The sequence below is a fragment of the Nicotiana tabacum genome, chromosome 21 (genome assembly GCF_000715075.1).
Source record: "Nicotiana tabacum cultivar K326 chromosome 21, ASM71507v2, whole genome shotgun sequence".
Taxonomy (NCBI): Eukaryota; Viridiplantae; Streptophyta; class Magnoliopsida; order Solanales; family Solanaceae; genus Nicotiana; species Nicotiana tabacum.
The window spans coordinates 20,557,580-20,577,869 of NC_134100.1; the positions used below are offsets into that span (position 1 = coordinate 20,557,580).

General features: G+C 37.7%; 2 protein-coding genes across 3 annotated transcripts; one reads left to right on the forward strand and one right to left on the reverse strand.

Annotated features, from left to right (window-relative positions):
- The first annotated feature begins 4,934 nt into the window (after positions 1 to 4,934).
- Positions 4,935 to 8,918, forward strand: LOC107805369 (G-type lectin S-receptor-like serine/threonine-protein kinase SD1-29). 2 transcript variants are annotated; one of them, XM_016629398.2, is made up of 7 exons: positions 4,935 to 6,378; positions 6,620 to 6,736; positions 6,884 to 7,074; positions 7,163 to 7,373; positions 7,625 to 7,859; positions 7,973 to 8,123; positions 8,613 to 8,918. In XM_016629398.2, exons 1-7 carry the CDS (start codon positions 5,076 to 5,078, stop codon positions 8,916 to 8,918), a joined length of 2,514 nt encoding a protein of 837 aa, XP_016484884.1. In that variant the 5' UTR covers positions 4,935 to 5,075. The 2 variants fall into 2 exon arrangements, with proteins under 2 accessions (XP_016484884.1, XP_075098467.1); XM_075242366.1 differs by having other exon boundaries at positions 6,626 to 6,736.
- Positions 8,919 to 8,933: 15 nt separating this feature from the next.
- On the reverse strand, positions 8,934 to 16,452 carry LOC107805370 (uncharacterized). Its single transcript, XM_016629399.2, has 4 exons — positions 16,072 to 16,452; positions 15,273 to 15,488; positions 10,244 to 10,301; positions 8,934 to 9,071 (listed from the first exon to the last, which is right to left on the reverse strand). The coding sequence occupies exons 1-4, from the start codon at positions 16,333 to 16,335 to the stop codon at positions 9,010 to 9,012; spliced, it is 600 nt and encodes a 199-aa protein (XP_016484885.1). The 5' UTR covers positions 16,336 to 16,452; the 3' UTR covers positions 8,934 to 9,009.
- Between the last annotated feature and the right edge of the window lie 3,838 nt (positions 16,453 to 20,290).

The window sequence follows — 20,290 nt, forward strand, 5'->3', positions numbered from 1 at the left end:
AAGAAGATGTATCTATCCGTTTTTGCAACTCATAAACTTGAGAGTATATCATATGAAGATTGGGATTTCGAGCTCCAACAAGTATGTGGATATATACGACAATGGGTTGAAGATAATTTCCGCAATCATATTATGAACGAGACATATGCGTGATCATTATGGGAAAAGCAGAGACTCTTTATGCATCAAAAAGTGGGAATAATAAGTTGTTCCTACTAAATCAATTGATTACCTTTAAATACAAGGAAAGCAGCCCTATCCTTGATCACATAATTGATTTTCAGGGCATCCTTGATCAGCTGTCTGGAATGAGAGTTAATTTTGATGATAAGATACAAGGACTTTGGTTTCTTAATACTCTACCAGACTCTTGGAAAACTCTTCGTGTTTTTTTGACAAATTCAGCTCTTGGAGGTAAGGTGACCGTGAAATATACCAAGAGTGGTGTGTTGAATGAGAAAGTAAAGAGAAAATCTCAGGGTTCATCCTTATAAGCAGATATCTTGCTTATAGAATTGGGGGAGAGATAGAACAAGAGGCTTGAGGAATAGAGGTAAAAGTAGAAGTACGTCAAAGTCCAAATATCATAATATTACATGCAACCATTGTGGCAAGAAAGGACACATCAAAAGGTTTTGCCATAAGTTGAAGCAAGACATTAGAGAAGGAAAGAAAGTTAAAAATAACGAGAACAATGTTGTTGCTATTGTTCGAGATGACCTTCTTTTTGCTTATGATGAAAACATCATATTGGTATCCCATGAGACGAGCTGGATAGTAGATTCTGGAGCTATATCACATGTCACACCAAGAAAAGATTTTTTCTCATCTTATACTCCTATTGATTCTGGAGTGTTAAAGATGGGCAATGCCAGTGAAGTTAAGAAGTTTGGTGTTGGCACAGTTTGTTTGAAAACTAATAATGGTTCAATGTTAGTTCTTCAAGATGTCAAGCAAGCTCTAGACTTTCCTTTCAATTTGATCTCCGCAGGAAAATTAGACGATGAAGTCTACCATAATGCCTTCTTTAATGGTCAATGAAATCTCACCAAGGGCTCGTTAGTAGTGGCTCGAGGAGTCAAATATGGTCATTTATATGTGACACAAGGCTCTACTCTTAATGACTCCACAAATCTTGTGGAAAGTGACACTTTATCGGAATTGTGGCACAGAAGATTGAGTCATATGAGCGAGAGGGGGATTACGTGTTTGGCTAAGAAAAGTTTGCTTTCTGGAGTGAAACAAGCAAAGCTGAAAAGGTGTATCCATTGTTTAGCTGGCAAATAGAAAAGGGTTTTCTTTCATAGCCATTCTTCCTCACGAAAGCTCAATTTATTGTAGCTAGTACACTCTTATTTGTATAGTCCTTTTAAAGTAAAGTCAAAAGGTGGTGCACTTTACTTTGTGACTTTCATTGATGATCATTCTCGTAAGCTTTAAGTATATCCGTTGAAATTTAAAGATCAAGCAGTTGGCGTGTTTAAGGAATTTCCGGCCTTAGTTGAGAGACAGACGGGGAAGAAGTTAAAATGTATCCGCACTGACAATGGTGGTGAATATTGTGGTCCCTTTGATAACTATTGCAAGGAACAAGGAATTAGTCATCAGAAAACTCTGCCCAAGACGCCTCAATTGAATGGTTTGGCAGAGAGGATGAATAGAACTCTAGTTGAAAGAGTTAGATGCTTGCTTTTAGAGGCTAAACTTCCAAATACATTTTGGGTGGAAGCACTTACCATTGTTGTCTATGTAATCAATTATCTCCTGCTGTTGATTTGGATGGTGAAGTCCCAGACAGAGTTTGGTTTGCCAAAGATGTTTCTTATTATCACCTGAGAGTTTTTGGATGTAAAACTTGTGTGCATGTTCCTAAAGATGAGAGTTTGAAACTGGATGTCAAAACTAAGCAGTGCATCTTCATCGGTTATGGTCAAGATGAGTTTGGGTATCGTTTTTATGATCCAGTTGACAATAAACTTATTAGAAGTCGTGATGCAATGTTCTTTGAAGACCAGACTATTGAAGATATTGACAAAGCTGAGAAGATAGATTCTTAGAGTAATGAGAGTTTAGTTGATATTGATCCAGTTTCTATTGCTAAGGCACCTATTGCACATGAAGGTACCCAAGACAATAATAAAGATAGTAATCAAGATCAAAATGATCACCATAGTGTAGATGTTATGAATGTTCCAGTCGATGAAGTTATGGTTGATCAACAACCAATTCCTGCTCAGGTAACTATTTCGAATGCTCCTGAAATCTCTCTTAGAAAATCTACAAGGGAGAAGCAAAAATCCATACACTATCCTCCTGATGAGTATGTACTTTTGAATAACATGGAAGAACCCGATAACTATGATGAAACCATGCAAGATACTCAAAAAGATTAGTGGATAGAAGCCATGGAAGATGAGATGAAGTCACTCAATGAGAATGGCACATAGAGTTAGTAAAATTGTCGAAAGGTAAGAAAGCTTTATCAAACAAATGTATATTCAGAGTAAAGCAAGATAACAATACCTCTGCGCCCAAGTACAAGGCAAGGTTAGTTGTTAAAGGTTCTGGCCAGAAGAAGGGAGTTGACTTTGATGAATTTTTTTTTCCTATTGTAAAGGTATCTTCTATTTGTGTGGTTCTAGGCTTAGCCACAAGTTAGATTTAGTGGTTGAGCAGATGGAGGTCAAGACTACTTTTCTTCATGCTGATTTAAATGAGGAGATTTATATGGAGCAGCTTGAAGACTTCGTAGTTAAGCTTGCAGACAAACATGCGTTTAGCAAAATATTGGCAGGCATGACACCTGTCAATAGTTCCTTTACTTGAAGGCACACTTGGTCCCTTGGCTGGAGGGGGAGTTTGTTGGGCACATGCCCATGCTGTCTATCCAAAGGCCCAACGACCTAATCCTATTCTCTTTTGGTTTTCATTTCTATTCGGAATTGGATTCGGATTTTGTTCCTATTTAGAGTTGGTTTTGGCTTTAAGAGAAAGCACCACCCATGATCTATAAATAGGCCAACCTTTGAGAATTGTTCAATGCTCATTGGTACAAGTTTTTGAAAGACTTAAGCACATAAGAGTGATTTTTGAGAGAGCTTTCATCAAGAGAGAAGAGAGAAGAAAAGTATTCATTTTGCTGCAGACTTTTATTCCGACCAACCAACTTCAAATTACGTTTTTCCAATTCGTTACCCATTGGATCAGACTAAAACTTTGACTGAGTGTTTGCAATATCTTCATATTTTATTTGAACAGTAAAGATTAGATTTGGTGTCCCGTAGCATCTGATTTCGAGCCCCGAACAACAGCTCTAGTTTTGTGACTTCTCCTCTTTCTTCAATTGATTTGTCGTTGCTATTGTTGCTCCGTGTTTGGCACTTGTTGTGTATCTAATTTGGAGAACTTTTGTAACCCTATTATTATTATAGTAGAGCTTTTTGGATCTTTGTAATCCCATGGTTTTTACCTTCAATTTGAAGGGTTTTTCACGTTAAAATTTGGTGTTCCTTACCTTCTTTATTTTCGGGTTTGCCTCTTCCTCGACATAATAGTGGTATCAGTGCGAGGTTCAACATAGTTTCATCTTGGCGGGTTTAGTTCTAGCCACAACCTATTTGATGGTAATCAAGATTTTTCTCTGAGAAATTTGACCGGAGTACTACTCACGTTGAGATAAACTTTGAGATGGAGATTTGGAGATGTGACGTGTTGAAGATTATGAAAAGAAGGTGGATCAAGTTAATTTCGTCAGAAAAATTAGGCCAAGGGGGAGAATTGTTAGGTGTTGCCCTAATTTTCTTACCATAATTGGTTTTCCTATCTCATGAATGAAAGGACAACATATTTACCGTAATTAGATTTTTCTTTTCCTAGAAGGAAAATATAATTCTTCCATATTTGACTAGCTTCTTTTTTTGTAGGAAAATGTTTGGAGTTCTATAAATTGAGGATTTTTCCTTCTCATTCAGCAGCATCCACAATGTAGCCATATGGGGTTTGAGAGTAGTGTTTACGGGGAGAACTTTACGGGACAAGTGTTAGTATGTCACTTGTGTTTGCCTCTTCCTGAGGTTGTTCTCTCGATATTTTGTACTCTCTTTTTATATAGTGGATTGCTCATCTCCGCCTTGGACGTAGGTCAGTTGATCGAACTATGTTAAATGTTATTTCTCTTTTGGTATATTTCTCTTTTGTTGTTTGATTTACCGCCGTTCAAGGTTTGCTTTACTAGCTTCCACATGACATCTGATTATTTCGATACTAACAATTGCCCCTGAACTATGCGAAATGAAATAATTTTGTCCTCTATTAATAGTTGGGGTCACTTGTGGCTTCGTCATCAAAATGGCCATCCGTAGCGAAGAGGAGTGTGGTGGGACGGTTGGGTTTGCTTAGTGACGAAGCGGTATTTGATTAAGGGATTCAAAAAGATGTAATAATATCACACTTATAATATAACCTATCTCAAAAGGGATTCAATAGTTTATAAATTTTGTTTGTAACTTTTTACATAGTGTAATTTCATAGTGTAATTTCATGACAAAGGGGATTCAAAGTAGTGGCACTTAGGCATACCTGGTGTGAATCCTTATTATGGATCAGTGGTTCCGAACAGCAAATGGTTAAACTGGGGAAAAAGAAAAGCATTGACGAACAGTATGCTATCTGCTTTGTGGTTGACTTTGATATTTAATAGAACAACATCAAATGTGATCCTACTTGGATTAGTTTAGTTCTCTTTCTTCATAATCTGAAAGCAGACGAAGAATAGCTTTAGATAATATTAAAGATTTTGAAGTCAATGGGAAAAAATGCCATTTTCATATATTTCTTAATAGCTGATCGATGAATCATCAATCAATAAATAATGAAGTAAACAAAATAAATAAGTATTAAACAAGGAAAATGTCAAACTACAAGGTATACCGTTGAACATAGTTCTTAAACTATTTCTCAAATGATTCACGTTTTCCTGACTTTTTCTATGGAAAACGAAAGGAAATGGGATTGAATACCCAAAGGGATATTTGGACATACACTTTTAGGAAGCCTATTGGTTGAATTTCCAGAAAATGGCATGGCAAAGATGGGTATTTTTTCTGTTTCTGATGTTGAGAGGGATGCTTTTACCACAAGTTTTTGCTGAAAATGATACCTTAACTCAGTCCCAACAACTGTCGTTGAATCAGACGCTTGTCTCCGCTGGCAAAATATTTGAGTTAGGTTTCTTCAATCCAAGTAACTCGAGCAAACTATATCTCGGTATATGGTTCAAGAATATTCCTGGTAAGAGGATTGTTTGGGTAGCAAATAGAGAAGATCCACTATCAGCTTCTGATTCTGCTGCAATCTTGAAGATTGGAATTGATGGAAACCTCAGAATTGTAGATGGCAACCAAAATACCGTTTGGTCAACAAATGTTAGTGTCCAGTCTAACAATACAATTGCTGTGCTAACAGACAAAGGAGAATTCATTTTTAAAGATACTGTCTCTGGAACATCTTTATGGGATGGTTTTAACTATCCTTGTGATACCTTGTTATCAGGAATGGTTATAGGATACAGCAGCAGGACGGGGGTGAAACTAGTTTTATCGTCGTGGAAAGCTGAAGATGACCCATCGCCTGGAAATTTTATTGCTGGACTTTCGGTAGAAATGCCTCCTCAAGGCTTCACTTGGACTAATGACTCGAGGCCTTACAGTAGAGGTGGCCCGTGGGATGGAGGGAACTTCATAGGTGTACCTGATGACGAAAAGGGGTATGCAAGTGGTATAAATATAGTATCAAATAAGCAACAGGAATCTGCCTTTCTCAGTTTGAATACCGTCAACGATTTGCATGTTAAAATCATGGTCCTAAAACCATCAGGGATATTGCAGATGATGCAATGGGAAGGAGAACTGAACGCGTGGAAAGTCAGATGGGAGGCACCAGATAATCCGTGTGATGTTTATGGAACTTGTGGTCCTTATGGTGTTTGCGATAAGAATAAGTCTCCAATGTGTAATTGCTTGAGAGGATTTGAACCAAAGTCGACTGAGGAATGGAGCAGAGGAAATTGGACTGGTGGCTGTGTGAGGCGAACTAAACTTGTATGTGAGATCAGTACTACAAGTGGCATAGCGCCAAAGGGATCGAAAAATGACAAGTTTTTGCAGCTGAGTGAGATGAAATTGCCAGATCGCTACACGTATTTGTATGATTATGGTGCTCAGAACTGCAAAGAGTGGTGCCTGAATAACTGTTCTTGTGCAGCCTACGCGTATCCAGATGGAATTAACTGCATGGTTTGGACTGCACAACTTATGGATGTTCAGAAGTTTTCATATGATGGTGCAGATTTGTTTGTTCGTCTTGCTTATTCTGAACTAGGTAAATTCAGTTCTCACCATTATGCTTGGATGTTTAAAAAATTTATGGTGTCACCTTTTTGTAGTATAGTCAGACCTTTCTATAACAGCATTCATTCACTATAAAAGTCAAGTTTCTCCCGAAACTGAATTTTATGGTGTTACAATATATGTCCTCTAAGTAACATTTTACTACAGCAGCTAAAAAATATCGGAACAAACGAGAATGTTATAGAAAGTTTTGACTGTATAACATAATATAGTTTCAGATGAAGATAAAAGGAAGGCAAAACTTATCATCGGCTTCACAACTGTTTCAAGCATTCTCGTTCTTGGTATCTTTGGATGCATTTTCTACAGGTGGAAAGCAAGTCAAAGAGGTAAAATCTATTCTCCTGATTTCAAGAGTTTATTGCAGATCATAGTAATTGCTTAGACTAGTATCATTGTAAACCTTTTGAATTGCTTTCTTATATTATAATTTGACCTACAATGTCTACTCACATGTGGATCCAAAATAAAATCAGGAAATAGAATAAATAGGGTTAAAGACCTCATTCCGGCTGATACAACTACAGACAATTTGTGGGAAGAGCAAGTATTGCGAAAAGATTCATCAGAACTACTGCATGTTGATTTTGCTAAGTTGGAAATCGCAACTGAGAATTTCAGTGAAATAAATATGATTGGAGCGGGAGGATTTGGCCCTGTTTATAAGGTAATACGCGTCTATCTGTCGAGTGATTTACAGACGAATAACTTCCGCTGATGTGAAAACTAAAGCCATCATTGCGAATATCATACAGGGAAAACTGGAAAATGGACAAGTAATAGCTGTGAAAAGATTATCTAGTTACTCTGGACAAGGAATTAAAGAGTTCAAGAATGAAATCTTGCTCATCTCCAAACTGCAGCACAGGAATCTCGTTAGAATATTGGCGTATTGCGTTTATGGGAAAGAGAAGTTACTAGTTTATGAGTACATGGCTAATGGAAGCTTAGACACTTTGTTGTTTGGTAAGTGGTTCCAAAAATTATAATATATCTTATGATAAGGAGGTCACGGGTTCGAGCCATGAGGGTTCGAGCTATGGAAACAGCCTCTTGCAGAAATGCAGGGTAAGACTGCATACAATAGACCCTTATGGTCCGGATCACGCGTATAGCGAGAGTTTAGTGTACTGGTCTGCCTTTTTTTATGATAAGGAGTGTCATTGCTTTCTTTAATTGTATAACTATTTTTGATGTGCTGTTAATCATACTGTCAGATCCAAGCAAAAGCCATCAGCTTTCTTGGCCAAAACGTTTCAACATGATTCATGGAATTGCTAGAGGACTTCTTTACCTTCACCGCGATTCTTCATTAAGGGTCATTCACCGAGATTTGAAGGCAAGCAACGTTCTTTTGGACGATGATATGACTCCAAAAATCTCAGATTTCGGGTTGGCCAGAACCTTTCAAGTGACTCAAGAACTAAACACTCAGAGAATTGTGGGAACATTGTAAATTCCTTTGTTTCTACAGGCAGAAGTTTCTCTTTTCGCTCTTCTTGCAGCTTTAGACAAATAGTTCATAATATCAAATACTGACACATATTTATACAAATATGTTGCAGCGGTTATATGTCACCGGAATATGCCATGGGTGGACTATTCTCTGAGAAATCTGATGTCTACAGCTTTGGTGTTTTGGTACTGGAGATTGTCAGTGGCAGGAAAAACAGAGGATTTTATGATCATGACAGGCATTCGAACCTTCTTAGTTATGTAAGTTCAAATTCAAAATTAGCAGGACCTCTTTCAACAAATTCAGTATTCAAGGTTATCTACTTATTTTCCCGTACCAGTAGTATTAGTGGAAACAGTCTCTTGCAAAAATGCAGGGTAAAGCTGGTACAATAAACCTCTGTGGTCCGATCCTTCCCTGCACCCCGCACATAGCGGGAGCTTAGTGCACCGGGCTGCCCTTTAGTAGTATTAGTGTTAGTCTTGTGTTTTATTATTGTTAGATTTCTATTACTACATGTTCCTTTCGCTTCGTTTTCTTATTATCTTGTTATTGTTACTACTTGTTGCTACTGCTTTCATTTCATATTTCCTTGAGCCGAAGGTCTATCGGAAACAACCTCTCTACCTTCAAGGTAGGGGTAAGGTCTGCGTACACACTACCCTCCGCAGATCTCACTTGTGGAATTATACTGGGTTTATTGTTGTTGTAAGGTTATCTACTTATTTCCAATTTTAAAATAATTTCAGGCATGGCAGCTTTTGACTGAAAGCAAGGCACTAGATTTAATGGATAAAACACTTTCCGGCTCATTTTCTCCTTTGACAGTAGTGAGATGCATACAAATTGGCCTGCTTTGTGTCCAAGACAATGCAGCTGATAGGCCATCAATGTCATCTGTTGTTCTTATGCTAAGTAGTAGCGACATGGATCTGCCTCAACCAAAGCAACCTACATTTGTATTTCAAAGATTGTTGTATTCTGATATTCAATCACAAAGCGGCAACGCTCAGTCCGTTAATGATATAAGTATATCAGTGGCTGAAGGGCGATAACTGAAGCCCAAAATACAAATAATAAGTTTCAAGATTGACTGTACCATTCTTCTTTATGTGTACACAGCTTGTCAAAGCTAAGTTTATTCAGCTAATCAGGTCCCCTTTTTTCTTCTCTTTTATTTTCCTCCATAAGGACTGCACTTAGCCAAACTGATGCAAATAAATGAGGTCAATATGCTTGTTTTGAAAGTTTAAGACAAAATATGATTCTACTTGGGCAGCAATCTGCTTACTTTGAGTCTTTGCTGCATCAAATAATAATGTGAAAACTGTGTCCATAAAATTCTTTATTTACCAGGAAAAAAAACATTTTAACATGATCTATCACATCAAGGTTACAGGATGATAAAAAAAGGTGACAAAAATTCAACTTTATTTTCTATAGTAAGCCCCAGCAACACAGGTGAGTGGTGCTTCAGTGTGAAAGAGTGTACCTGTATTATTCCGAAAATGACTATTCTGAATGACATGATACTTATAGATTTTAGTCACCAGAGATCTTGGTTGAAGTCATAAAATTTTAACAAGAAAATAATTCAGTAACTTTGGCTTTACATCTAATTTTTCTTGGTTTGATTGTTCATGTGTATCTCATGTCAAATTTCAAGGTGGTCCAGGTAGTCAAGAAGAAAGGAGGATTATAAAGCCAGTAATTAGGCATGTAATGGAACCTTTTGCATGATCAGTGAATTCAGAAGGGTAAAAAAAGCAAAGAGAAAAAGATGCGCACAAGCTGGCCCGGACACCATTCCCGCATAAATTTAAAATAAAAAAATAGCTAGGGCATCAACAGTTTCCAACACTGGATCTGAAGAAACACATAATTATACAGGAAGAAAACTCCTAAGATAAGGCTGGGTGCTACACAAAACACTTGAAATGCAAATGTGGACAAAGTTTCACCACAAGAACTAAATATAATCTTTCTATTCCAGTGCAAGTTTGTGTAATGGGTATTTCAAGTGGAAAACAAACGAATTAGTAAGGGTCTTCGAATGTAAAAGCCTAGGAAGTAACTTCCAATTTCTTTGCATGAAATAATTAAATCATGACATTGTTGAATTCCGCCACTCGTATGAGCTTTCAATGGGGAGATGGGTACATGGGGGGGAAAAAAGAGGTAGAAGTAACAAAAAATTGATTATGTTTATCCCTGTTGCAAAAGTGCGAGGAACCTGAATGTAATGTGTTCTCAAATGCTCCCTTTAGTCAAATACCAGAGAGCAGGTTGTTGTATGTTTTCATTCATCTTGTATATTTTGTATAAATAAGTGGCAACCACGCAAAATTGGATCCTTGATATTCTTCCAGTCATAACTTACTTCCTTTTGCAGTCCTCTGTTTGTCCTCAGCTTGTTTTTGACTTAATTCTCTTACTGCCTGAAATGATTTATGAAAAGATCACACATGCATGTCAATTACAATGATTGAAAATGTTCAAGGAGCAAATGCAGGATAACAAGGGTGGAAGAGCAGGTTGAAGGGACAATGGAGAGAACTAAGAGCAGCTGACCAAAAATCAATTCATTATCTTAACCTAAAAAAAATAACAAAAATATTTCTAAGTAATAGCTAGCAGCAGTTGGTTCATCTGTCAAACCTAAATAGGCACATCGCAACAAATCCACAGTAACCCTCATGAAGATCAACCACGGATCATTTAGCATAAAGTAACAATTAGATCGACAAAAGTATCATGTAACCTTTTCCATAAGTCTTACTACATCTGACAAAAGCACTCACAAGGGAGTTCTCCTGTAACTATCCTGCACTTAAATATGTTAAGGTGGATAACAAGAGTTAGGGATGGTAAAAGTTCACTAGAGAGGAATAGAAGGAGAATGGGAATGGAGTTGTGGAGATCTGTTCTCTTTTAGTTACATGCTTCTTTACATTACTGAATTCCTTTGTTTCTCTCTGAAAGTAGTATCATCCTCTATCATCCTTAAAAGATCACAAGTGTGGCAATGATACAATTTTCCCTTAAAAATTCATAAAAACTCCTCTGAATGGACTATTTGCTTGCTTTCAGAACTTGAATAGTTAACTTGCTAAAGTGCAGTTTTGCAACTCCAGGAAAAATTCAGCCAAAGTATAATGGCTGATATTGTACTTATCTAACTCCTTTGTGATTTTCATGCCAAGAACGAATGAATTCGCAGGCTCTCTAATGTAAGGAAGACTGAAAAATAGAAGCAATAAGTATCATGCCACCACTTGATGACAACATCCTTATAATCAACTCTAGCAACAGTTAGAAATTAGCTGAAACTCACGAAAGCAGATGGAATGAAACTTATCAGCACTCAGTGTTTACACAAAACCAAGCAATTGAACCTTAAGAGATTCAAATCAAACTGAAAATATCTACTACTTAAGCATGGTTAAGTGATAAAAATTTATATCCAAGAAACATGTCTTGCATTTATTTGCTTGGTGCAAACACTGAGTGTGGGTAAGTTGTTTCCTTCTCTTGATGCCCGGACTGCATATTAACTTAAAGACGACTAAGTCCTACACTGAATAACAATCACCTCCGAAAAGTAGAGTCGAGTATTGTGGATGCAAAGGCAAGGCAGATTTAGGATTAAAAAAATGCATTCTCAATTTAAAGATAAAAATGAAAAGACAGAAAAGACTGAGCTATTCAATGATCATAATCAAGAGTGGTCATTAACCCCTACAAGTGACGAAATATACAGCTAAGACCTCACACATTTGCACAGGAGCAGCTAGAGGATAATTTTCGGTTTAATAAATGATAGCTGCTAATGCTGACAGTCCATTAAGTAAAACAAAATCACGAGGTATCCAGATTCCATAACAGAGCATAAAAGTTTACTGCTGACTAAAAGAGGAAAATTTAGTTTTATCATCCAAGGATTTTAGAAAAATGAAGAAAAATTAGTTACGGAAAAAAAATTCCTGAACAATGCATAGATAGGAAGAAGCAGAACAGACAGACGAATGGCTGCAACAATAGATTGACTGCATTTCACTCGACAAACTTTGAATTACTGTTTAAGAACTAAGCATTTGAACTAATAAAACTTTGAATTACTGTTTAAGAACTAAGCATTTGAACTAATAAAGTTTGTAGATGATGAAGGATTTCAAAAATCTCAACTAAACGAAGAAAAATTACAAAAAGGGAAGTCCAAATTAGGTTGCACTCCATGTGTTAATCCTCAGGGACTTTAATTTAACAATACTTCAGTGGCACTGAAACGCATTTCTGGAAAAGTTTTGGAGAATCGTTTTTAAAATAATTTTAAACAACTAAAAATGTGTTCAAAAAATTACTTTCTTTTGCTTCTCAATTTTTTTTTCTTTGAGAATTAACCGGCCAAGCAAAATTTCAAAACGCAAAAAAAATTTAAAAGAAGTTTGCATGCCAAACACAAACTTCAATAGGGGAAAAATCACCTAACATTCATGGATACAGACGAACACTAATCCAGCAAGAGATAATGAAGATAGATATCGAATTCCAGACACATTCTGTATTCATGTTTCTACCATTTTGAGATAACAGAACAACATAAAAGAAAATTCCTATTTTTCTTTTTCACTGGTGCCTATTACTTCTTTTATCAGCAGTTCAGAACAGAGCTCAGAATAATCTTTTTCTAAATGACAACCCAAATAATTGCAATGAAGTGATAGAGATGATGATTTGAAGATCTGAAAGCTTGTTTAAGGCATATTACTTGATTAGCCCGGATTCTCCCACTATACATTAATTCAGGGCGTCACGTAAAAGTAGTAAAAATGCTTCATACCTGTTCATTGTTTTTTTTTTTTTTTTGAGAAGGACATATCTATTCATTGTTTTAATCAGAGAATGCTTCAGGTCTATATATTATGAGAAGAAGCAGGTAATTTGATGGAAATTGTAAACAAACGTGAAATAAGTTAAGAAAGAAAACAATCAGCTTCACAATCTTATCCCCATAGGAAATGGAAGGAGAGCAAAGGATTTGTATTTAGTCCATTATCACAGTTATAACATTTCCTACGTCCTGATTTTCACTGTCCTCATAACTCTCCTATCCCCTAATAGAATTTGGATACAGAGGCAAACATGCAACAGAGGAACAAATTTCTCAAGTAGAGCTGGAAAAGGACTAAACAGTTGATACTTGTTAAATATAGTGCTGTCCAGGCCAAATCTTGGGCGCGCACCTTAACTAAATCCATTGGACAGTCTGCTACAACCCAGTGCGGGTAATCTTGTCCGCCTGGCTAGAGCAGATGGACTCACAATGAATATCATAATGAGAGTCAAACCCGAGATCCACGTAGTTATTTCTAAATATTGACCACTCAGCCTTCCAGAACTTGAAAGTAGTTGATCTAGCTGGTGCCTCTGTATTGTGTATGTGCTGCTCCAATGTTTAGATGGTAAGTGCTTATGTGGATGCCAGTATACTACGAAAGTTGGTTGGAATTGGTCATGCCACTTACTGGTGATTTGTGATAGCAGCAACAATCAAGGTATCAATGTTGGATTCTTATTTTCTAACATATGGTGTGCATGATGACAAATGGTGAGGATGGAGGAAAATGTTTTGTCAAATGATGAGGGAGGAAGAGATTTTTGCGAGTCATGTGCCAACAAGACTCATCAAAAATGGTCGATATGGTCAGTGAGGATTCATATAGCCGACTTCAACTTGTTTGAAATTGAGGCACAATTATAGTTGTAGTCTTGCGCCAACAAAGGGAATGGGGTCCATTCTCTTTCTCTCAAATTTGTGCAAAATAATCATGTTTACACGCCTATCAAGACTTTTAGTAAAATTTAGAAGTGGTGGGATTATGACCACCACCATCACGGATTGCACCAACATAGACACACCCGATATCTGCATAAGGATAAATATATGTAGGATGATAATAAATTTTTCGATGAGAAAGTGTAGCAGCGCTCTATTTTGGAAGTTTAGAAGGTAACTGGAGCTGAACGAGTTACAAAAGGGTCAACTAGATATGATCACGAAAATATGAGTGAGAAGGAAACAAAGTAAGATAGCATGTGGATCGGTAAAGGTACAATACCTTTCTTTTTTATTCCTTTCCTTTCCATCCTATTCCTTCAAAATGATTAATTTCAGAAAAAGTGATACTATCGAGATGTATACTGTTCTTATGCACTTCAATCCTACATTGTCATTGACATGCAAGAAGAAGAATATTACTACCTCCTCACTTTGATTGACTTTCACCTTTGGGCTGTCCTGAATTACCTCTTTCTCTATGTGGCAAAATCTATCTTGAAAGCCAAATTAACGTAGATGACACTGTATCTGTTACTTAGAATCTATATGCAATCTTTATACCAGCTTCGGTTCTTCTAAACAACATATTAACCCTAATAATATAATAGTAACTCATTAAAACATTATTCTTTTAATCGACATGAAAAGTCACCAAATTATACAATTTTGGAAAGAGGAAGTTCTTTCCAATGGGAAATCCACTTTTCTAACTCACAAGAAGGAATCTCGAGTAAATAGACAATTAACATAACAAGTCAATACACTCAAGACAAATAAGGTCAAATTTGTGAGGCAAATTTAGAGCAATGTTCAAATTAATAGTAATATTCCAACCATTTTCTTGATGTGTAAAGTGAATTTGCACAAAGGATCAAGTTCCAGCAACAACCCCACAAGACAAAGTCAATAGTGCAGATGCAGCTTATCTGAACTATTTCTATGCCTTGAAAATATTTACTAAATTATACTGGCTACTTGCATTTGCACCGAATATCTATCACCTAAGCACCCAAAATCCTACAAGATCTAATTCATGAAAGGCTGCTTGCAGGTTGTGTATATTCGACGTTAGCTTCCACAAAACGATTCTTGCTGAAACTTATTATATCCTCATATAACAGCAGCTCAGGTTTTAAGGACTGTTACTAACTACTCGAAGTAGCATGCTCAGAAGCCATAACATAAAGGAAACAACTTTCAATGAACAAGAGGCACCCAACTAATTCCTGAACTATGATTTGCAACTTCTCCATGAAAAACACCAATCTGCAGTATGATCAATTCCCAAGCACAACAACTGCTACTACTATGACTCAATCCTAAATTAGTTGGGTCAGTTACATGAATCCTCTACATCCACACCCTCCATTTGGGTTCGCTTCTTTCCAATACTTTATAATGATAGCAAACTGGAGGGTTCTCGAAAACTAAGAAAGACAACAATTCCCAGTTGGCCTAAACAGAAGGTTAAATTGAGGTATCAACAGGCACATGTAGAATACAGCAAATAACTAGATTGAAACAGAGAGAGAGAGAGAGAGAGAGAGAGAGAGAGAGAGAGAGAGCTAACCAATGAACGCAGAGGTGGTGGCTCCATATGAACAAATCGGAGAGACATCTTAGAGATCTCAGAGATAGCAGCCTCTCGAATATCAGCAAGGTCACTGGTTAACTCTTCATAGGCCGCCTCGAATGCCTCCTGCCAAAACTTAGGCAATCTGATCCGAGGAGTATTAGTATACACATCCCACATATGCTTCACCAACTTCTCCCTCTCTTCCATTTCCTACCAAATAAGATCAAATCATTTTCTCAAAGAATCAAATCAAACACTATTATAATGTACCCCCCCTGCACCCAAATTATTTGCCAGTGTTAGCTTATGAATAGTCAATTTAACTAATTCTCCTAGCTAAATCGAACTAGATTGTTCCTCATTTACAAATTAAAATTTTACAATTCTTCTCGTATCAAAATGGTAAAAACATTTAAGTTACATACATACTATTTTTTATACTATCAGTGAATTTTAACCTATAATAGCAGGTTAGTAAGTAACCATTTTCACTATCAATTAACGCTTATCAAAATATTTACTTGTATTACCTATTAAGTGATCTGATTGTATAAATATTTTCTACATTTAAGTTACGTACACTGACAATGTAAAGAGTTTGTACACTATCAGTGAATTTTAACATGTCATAGCAGATTAATTACCTTCATTTACTAGATTACCGATTAATTTTTAAGATTTACAAGTATTTACCTATTAAGTGAGATGATCGTGCAAAAATCATAGTCAAAATTGAACAATAATGGATGAACTTATTTACAAAAAGAAAAAGTATAGGGCATAGTAACCATACGATGACGTCGAGATTATCGGAGAGAGGCACATTGAAGTAATCGGAGAGACCGTTGAGGTTGCCGGCGGACCATCGGAGAGTAACAGTACCAGTAAACATTGACCAAAATGCTAGCAGAAGAATAGCGGCTAATGCCCAGAACTTGTACCGACCACGACCGAATATTGTGGCATCAGATGTGGAATTCTTCGAATATGTTGAAATTGTATTTGATGATGAATGTGTTGTAGGTGTTGAAACTGGTATGGATTCATCATCCTTCATTTCCACAATGATATATGGGTGTAAATTTGTTTGTTGAATGTGAAATCTCTGTGTCTGAAGGGGGATACTCAGATGTGGATGTACAGTTGAGTCGATCAGAGAGAGAGAGAATCTGTGTTACCGGGAAAGGGAAGGGATCTATGATTTTGCGGGCTAGCCACGTTGAATGGGAAGAGTTTGTTATTACGCGTGGATTGGATTGTAGTAAAATATGGCAACCGGCACGTTTAGCTATCAATAACATATATATTTACTTTTAAGCCACTATTTAAAATGTCTTTAGTCTTTAGTCATTGCTTTAATAAATTTTAACTATCCGGACGAAAATACCCTTCTGCTCATATTCTTAACTTTTAAACTTAACTTGAGGACTTCAGGATTACATGTCCTTAACTTTTGAACTTGTAACTCTAAGTTCAGGACTACATGTCCTTAAGACTTTAGGATTACATGTCCTTAACTTTTGAACTTAACTTCAGGACTACATGTTGTCACGACCCAATTCCCGAACCCGGTCGTGATGGTGCCTCTCGTGAAGACAAGGCCAGCCAGACCAAACAGAACACCTCTTTTAAACAGTTAAATATCATAAATAGTTCTAAAGCATGATATAATATTCATAATTTGCGGAATTAACGATAACCTCAGTAAAAACCATTCCGACACAGCCCAAACCGGGGTGTCACAAGTCATGAGCAACTAAGAAATTCGGATACAAGTCTACTGAACACTAAATCTGATACAATAGTTCTAAGAACATGAAAATGATAAGATAAAGGAGGCACGGGGCTGCGGACGCCAACAGCTACCTCGTAGTCTCCGAATCACTGTCTGGACTGGGAGGATCAGCATTCAGGAGCGACTCTGCGATGCCTGAATCTGCACACAGGGTGTAGGGAGTAATGTGAGTACTCCGACTTAGTGAGTAATAATTATAAATAATGGCTGAAAGCATGAAAACAGGTAAGGCACAAAGTAATTGTATATCAAAGTAGTAAAAATTACGTAAAGCAGTAAATCAGTGAGGAAGTCAAGTGAAATCTCTTTAAATCAGGTAAAACAGGTAATTTCGCAGGTAAATAACGAGTAGAAATTTGCCCCTCGGGCACAGTATCAATCACTCAGAATAGTATCAGCTCCTCGGGCTCACTCTCATCACTAGTGCTCATTCTCAGCTCTCGACCCATGTATCTCTCATAATAACAGCAATCAGAATAACCGTTGCTGCGTGCAGCCCGATCCGTACATCGCTGCGGCGTGCAGCCCAATCCATATAGACAGTCGGCTGCGCTCACTGGGGGTGTGCAGACTCCGGAGGGGCTCCTACAGCCCAAGCGCTATATTGCTGCGGCGTGCAGCCCGATCCATATAAGTATTGTTGCGGCGTGCAGCCCGATCCATAACATATATAATATCCTCACCATTGGGTTCTCAACCCCTCTCAGTCATTAACCTTACAGTCTCTCGGGCACAATAACAAGAGATAAGGATCCCAGCCCACAAATTCCTCTTATTTAGGAGTAATATGATAAAACCCGCTCGAATCATTTAAAACAGATAGAAACATGACTGAGGATATGATTTTTAACAAGTATAGCGAGGAAAATCAGTCAAAATCTCCGAAGGGTTCAGATAGTTGGCACGAAGCCCAAATATGGCAATCAGTCCAAATTATGATGATAACAAATAAAATTTCAGTCAAATACACGGTAAAAATCATCAATCGGGACGAACCAAGTCACAATCTCCAGTAGTAAAAGACTTCACGCTCATCATCCAGCGCGTGTCTCACCTCAACATAGCACTACGATGTGCAATCCGGGGTCTCAAACCCTCAGGACATCATTTTCAATCATTACTCACCTCGAATCGGCTAATTCTCTAGCTCGCGATGCCTTTGCCCCTCGAATTGGCCTCCACGTGCGTTGAATCTATCCAAAATCAGAACGAATACGTCACAATATGCTAAGGGAGCAAAGCCCAAGCGAAAACATTCGAAAAATATCAAAAATTCCGAAATTAGCAAAACCCGAGCCTCGGGCCCACGTCTCGAAATCGGGTAAAATTTACATTTTTAGAATCCTCATACCCTCACGAGTCTAACCATACCAAAATTATCCAATTCCGATACCATTTGGTCCTTCAAATCATCATTTTATATTTTTGAAAGGTTTCACAATTTTCTTCCCAAATTCCATCCCAAATCATGAATTAAATGATGAATTCAATGATAGATTCATGTACTCTAGCCAAATCTGAGTTAGAATCACTTACCCCGATGAATTTCTTGAAAAACCTTCGAAAAATCGCCAAAATCCGAGCTCTCTAGGTCAAAATATTAAATAAAACCCAAAACCTTGTATTTATAAAGTACCCCTCAGATTTCAACCTCCGCAGTCCGCACAGAACCACCGCGGCCCGCACAAAGCCACCACGACCCGCACAAAATTACAGCGGCCCGCACAAAACCACCACGACCGCACTTTATTTTGTGCGGTCCGCACAACACATAACGCGGCCACACTTCTTTTTGTGCGGTCCGCGCCGGTGGGTTCCGAGGCCTGCAACCCTCCTGGACCTGCTACAGCTGTGATTTTGGCCTAAATCATCCCGGAACCTACCCGGAATCCTGGAATTCCAAACCAATTGCACCAACACCAAACTTGTTCAAAACCTCGGGACACTCACAACAACATCAAATCACCAATTTAACAGGGGATTCAAGCCTAAGAACTCCAAGAACTCTTAAATTATGCCTTCGATCAAAAGTCTACCAAATCTCGTCCGAATGACCTAAAATTTTGCACACACATCCCAAATGACCCAAAGAAGCTACTGTCACTCTCGGAATTCCATTCCGACCCCTATGTCAAAATCTCGCCTATCAATCGGAACCGCCAAAATATCAACTTCGCCAATTTAAGCCTAAATCTTCTCCACAACTCCAAAACCCATTCCGATCGCGCTCCTAAGTCACAAATCACCTCCCGAAGCTAACTGAACCATCGGAACTCACTTCCTAGCCTTCTAACATATAAGTCAACATCCAGTTGACTTTTCCAACTTAAGCCTTCTTAAAAAAGACTAAGTGTCTCATTTCTTACCAAATCCTCTCCGAACTCGAACTAATCAACCCGATCACATAAAACACAGATAACAAAGCATAAATAAGCTGAAATAGGGGAAAAAGAAGCGGTAACTCATAAGACGACTAGCCGGGTTGTCAGATCTTCCCCAACTTAAACAAACGTTCGTCCTCGAACGAGTTAAGAAACATATTTGAAGCCTTAAATAGGTAAGGATATCTGCTCCACATCTCCCGCTCGGTCTTCCAGGTAGCCTCCTCCACGGGCCGACCTCTCCATTGCACTTTCACTGAAGCTATATTCTTTGACCTCAGCTTTCGAACCTGACGACCCAAAATTGCTTCTAGCTCCACATCATAGGTCAAATCATTGTCACACCTCCTTTTCCTACCCCCGGAAGGGGAAATAAGGGAGTTTTTCCACTTTAAGTGACATTATTCGAAATAGGATTATTTATTTATTTTATTTAGAGTCGCCACTTGGGATGATTTATTTTCTGGTATCCCAAGTCACCGGTTTATTTTAAAATCCCAAATCGAGGAAATTTTGACTTTCCTTTTGAAGTCTGCGAACCAGAAATTCGGAGTAAGGAATTCTGTTAATCCGGGAGAAGGTGTTAGGCATTCCCGGATTTCGTGGTTCTAGTACGGTCGCTCAACTGTTATTATTGGCCTATTATCCGATTTTAATACATGTTTTAACCTATGGTATATTTTTAACTTATTAACCGCTTTTAATTATTTTTAGGAAGATTCAACATTATTTAAAACACGCCTTGAACCACGCCACATAAAATGCACCCACGATCCATGACACATTTTTTTTTGCGTTGTTGAGAATTGGAGTTGGGTCACATGAAATGCACACCC

Excerpts from the sequence above, each read along its gene's own strand:
- LOC107805369 (XM_016629398.2), top strand. The coding sequence starts at position 5,076 with ATGGCATGGCAAAGATGGGTATTTTTTCTGTTTCTGATGTTGAGAGGG. Across the intron at positions 7,374-7,624 it reads CTTAGACACTTTGTTGTTTG|ATCCAAGCAAAAGCCATCAG; the intron begins GTAAGTGGTTCC and ends TCATACTGTCAG. Across the intron at positions 8,124-8,612 it reads ATTCGAACCTTCTTAGTTAT|GCATGGCAGCTTTTGACTGA; the intron begins GTAAGTTCAAAT and ends AAATAATTTCAG.
- LOC107805370 (XM_016629399.2), bottom strand. The coding sequence starts at position 16,335 with ATGAAGGATGATGAATCCATACCAGTTTCAACACCTACAACACATTCA. Across the intron at positions 10,302-15,272 it reads CACCACCTCTGCGTTCATTG|GCAGTAAGAGAATTAAGTCA; the intron begins GTTAGCTCTCTC and ends AAATCATTTCAG. Across the intron at positions 9,072-10,243 it reads ACAGAGGACTGCAAAAGGAA|TTTGGCTAAGTGCAGTCCTT; the intron begins GTAAGTTATGAC and ends TATTTGCATCAG.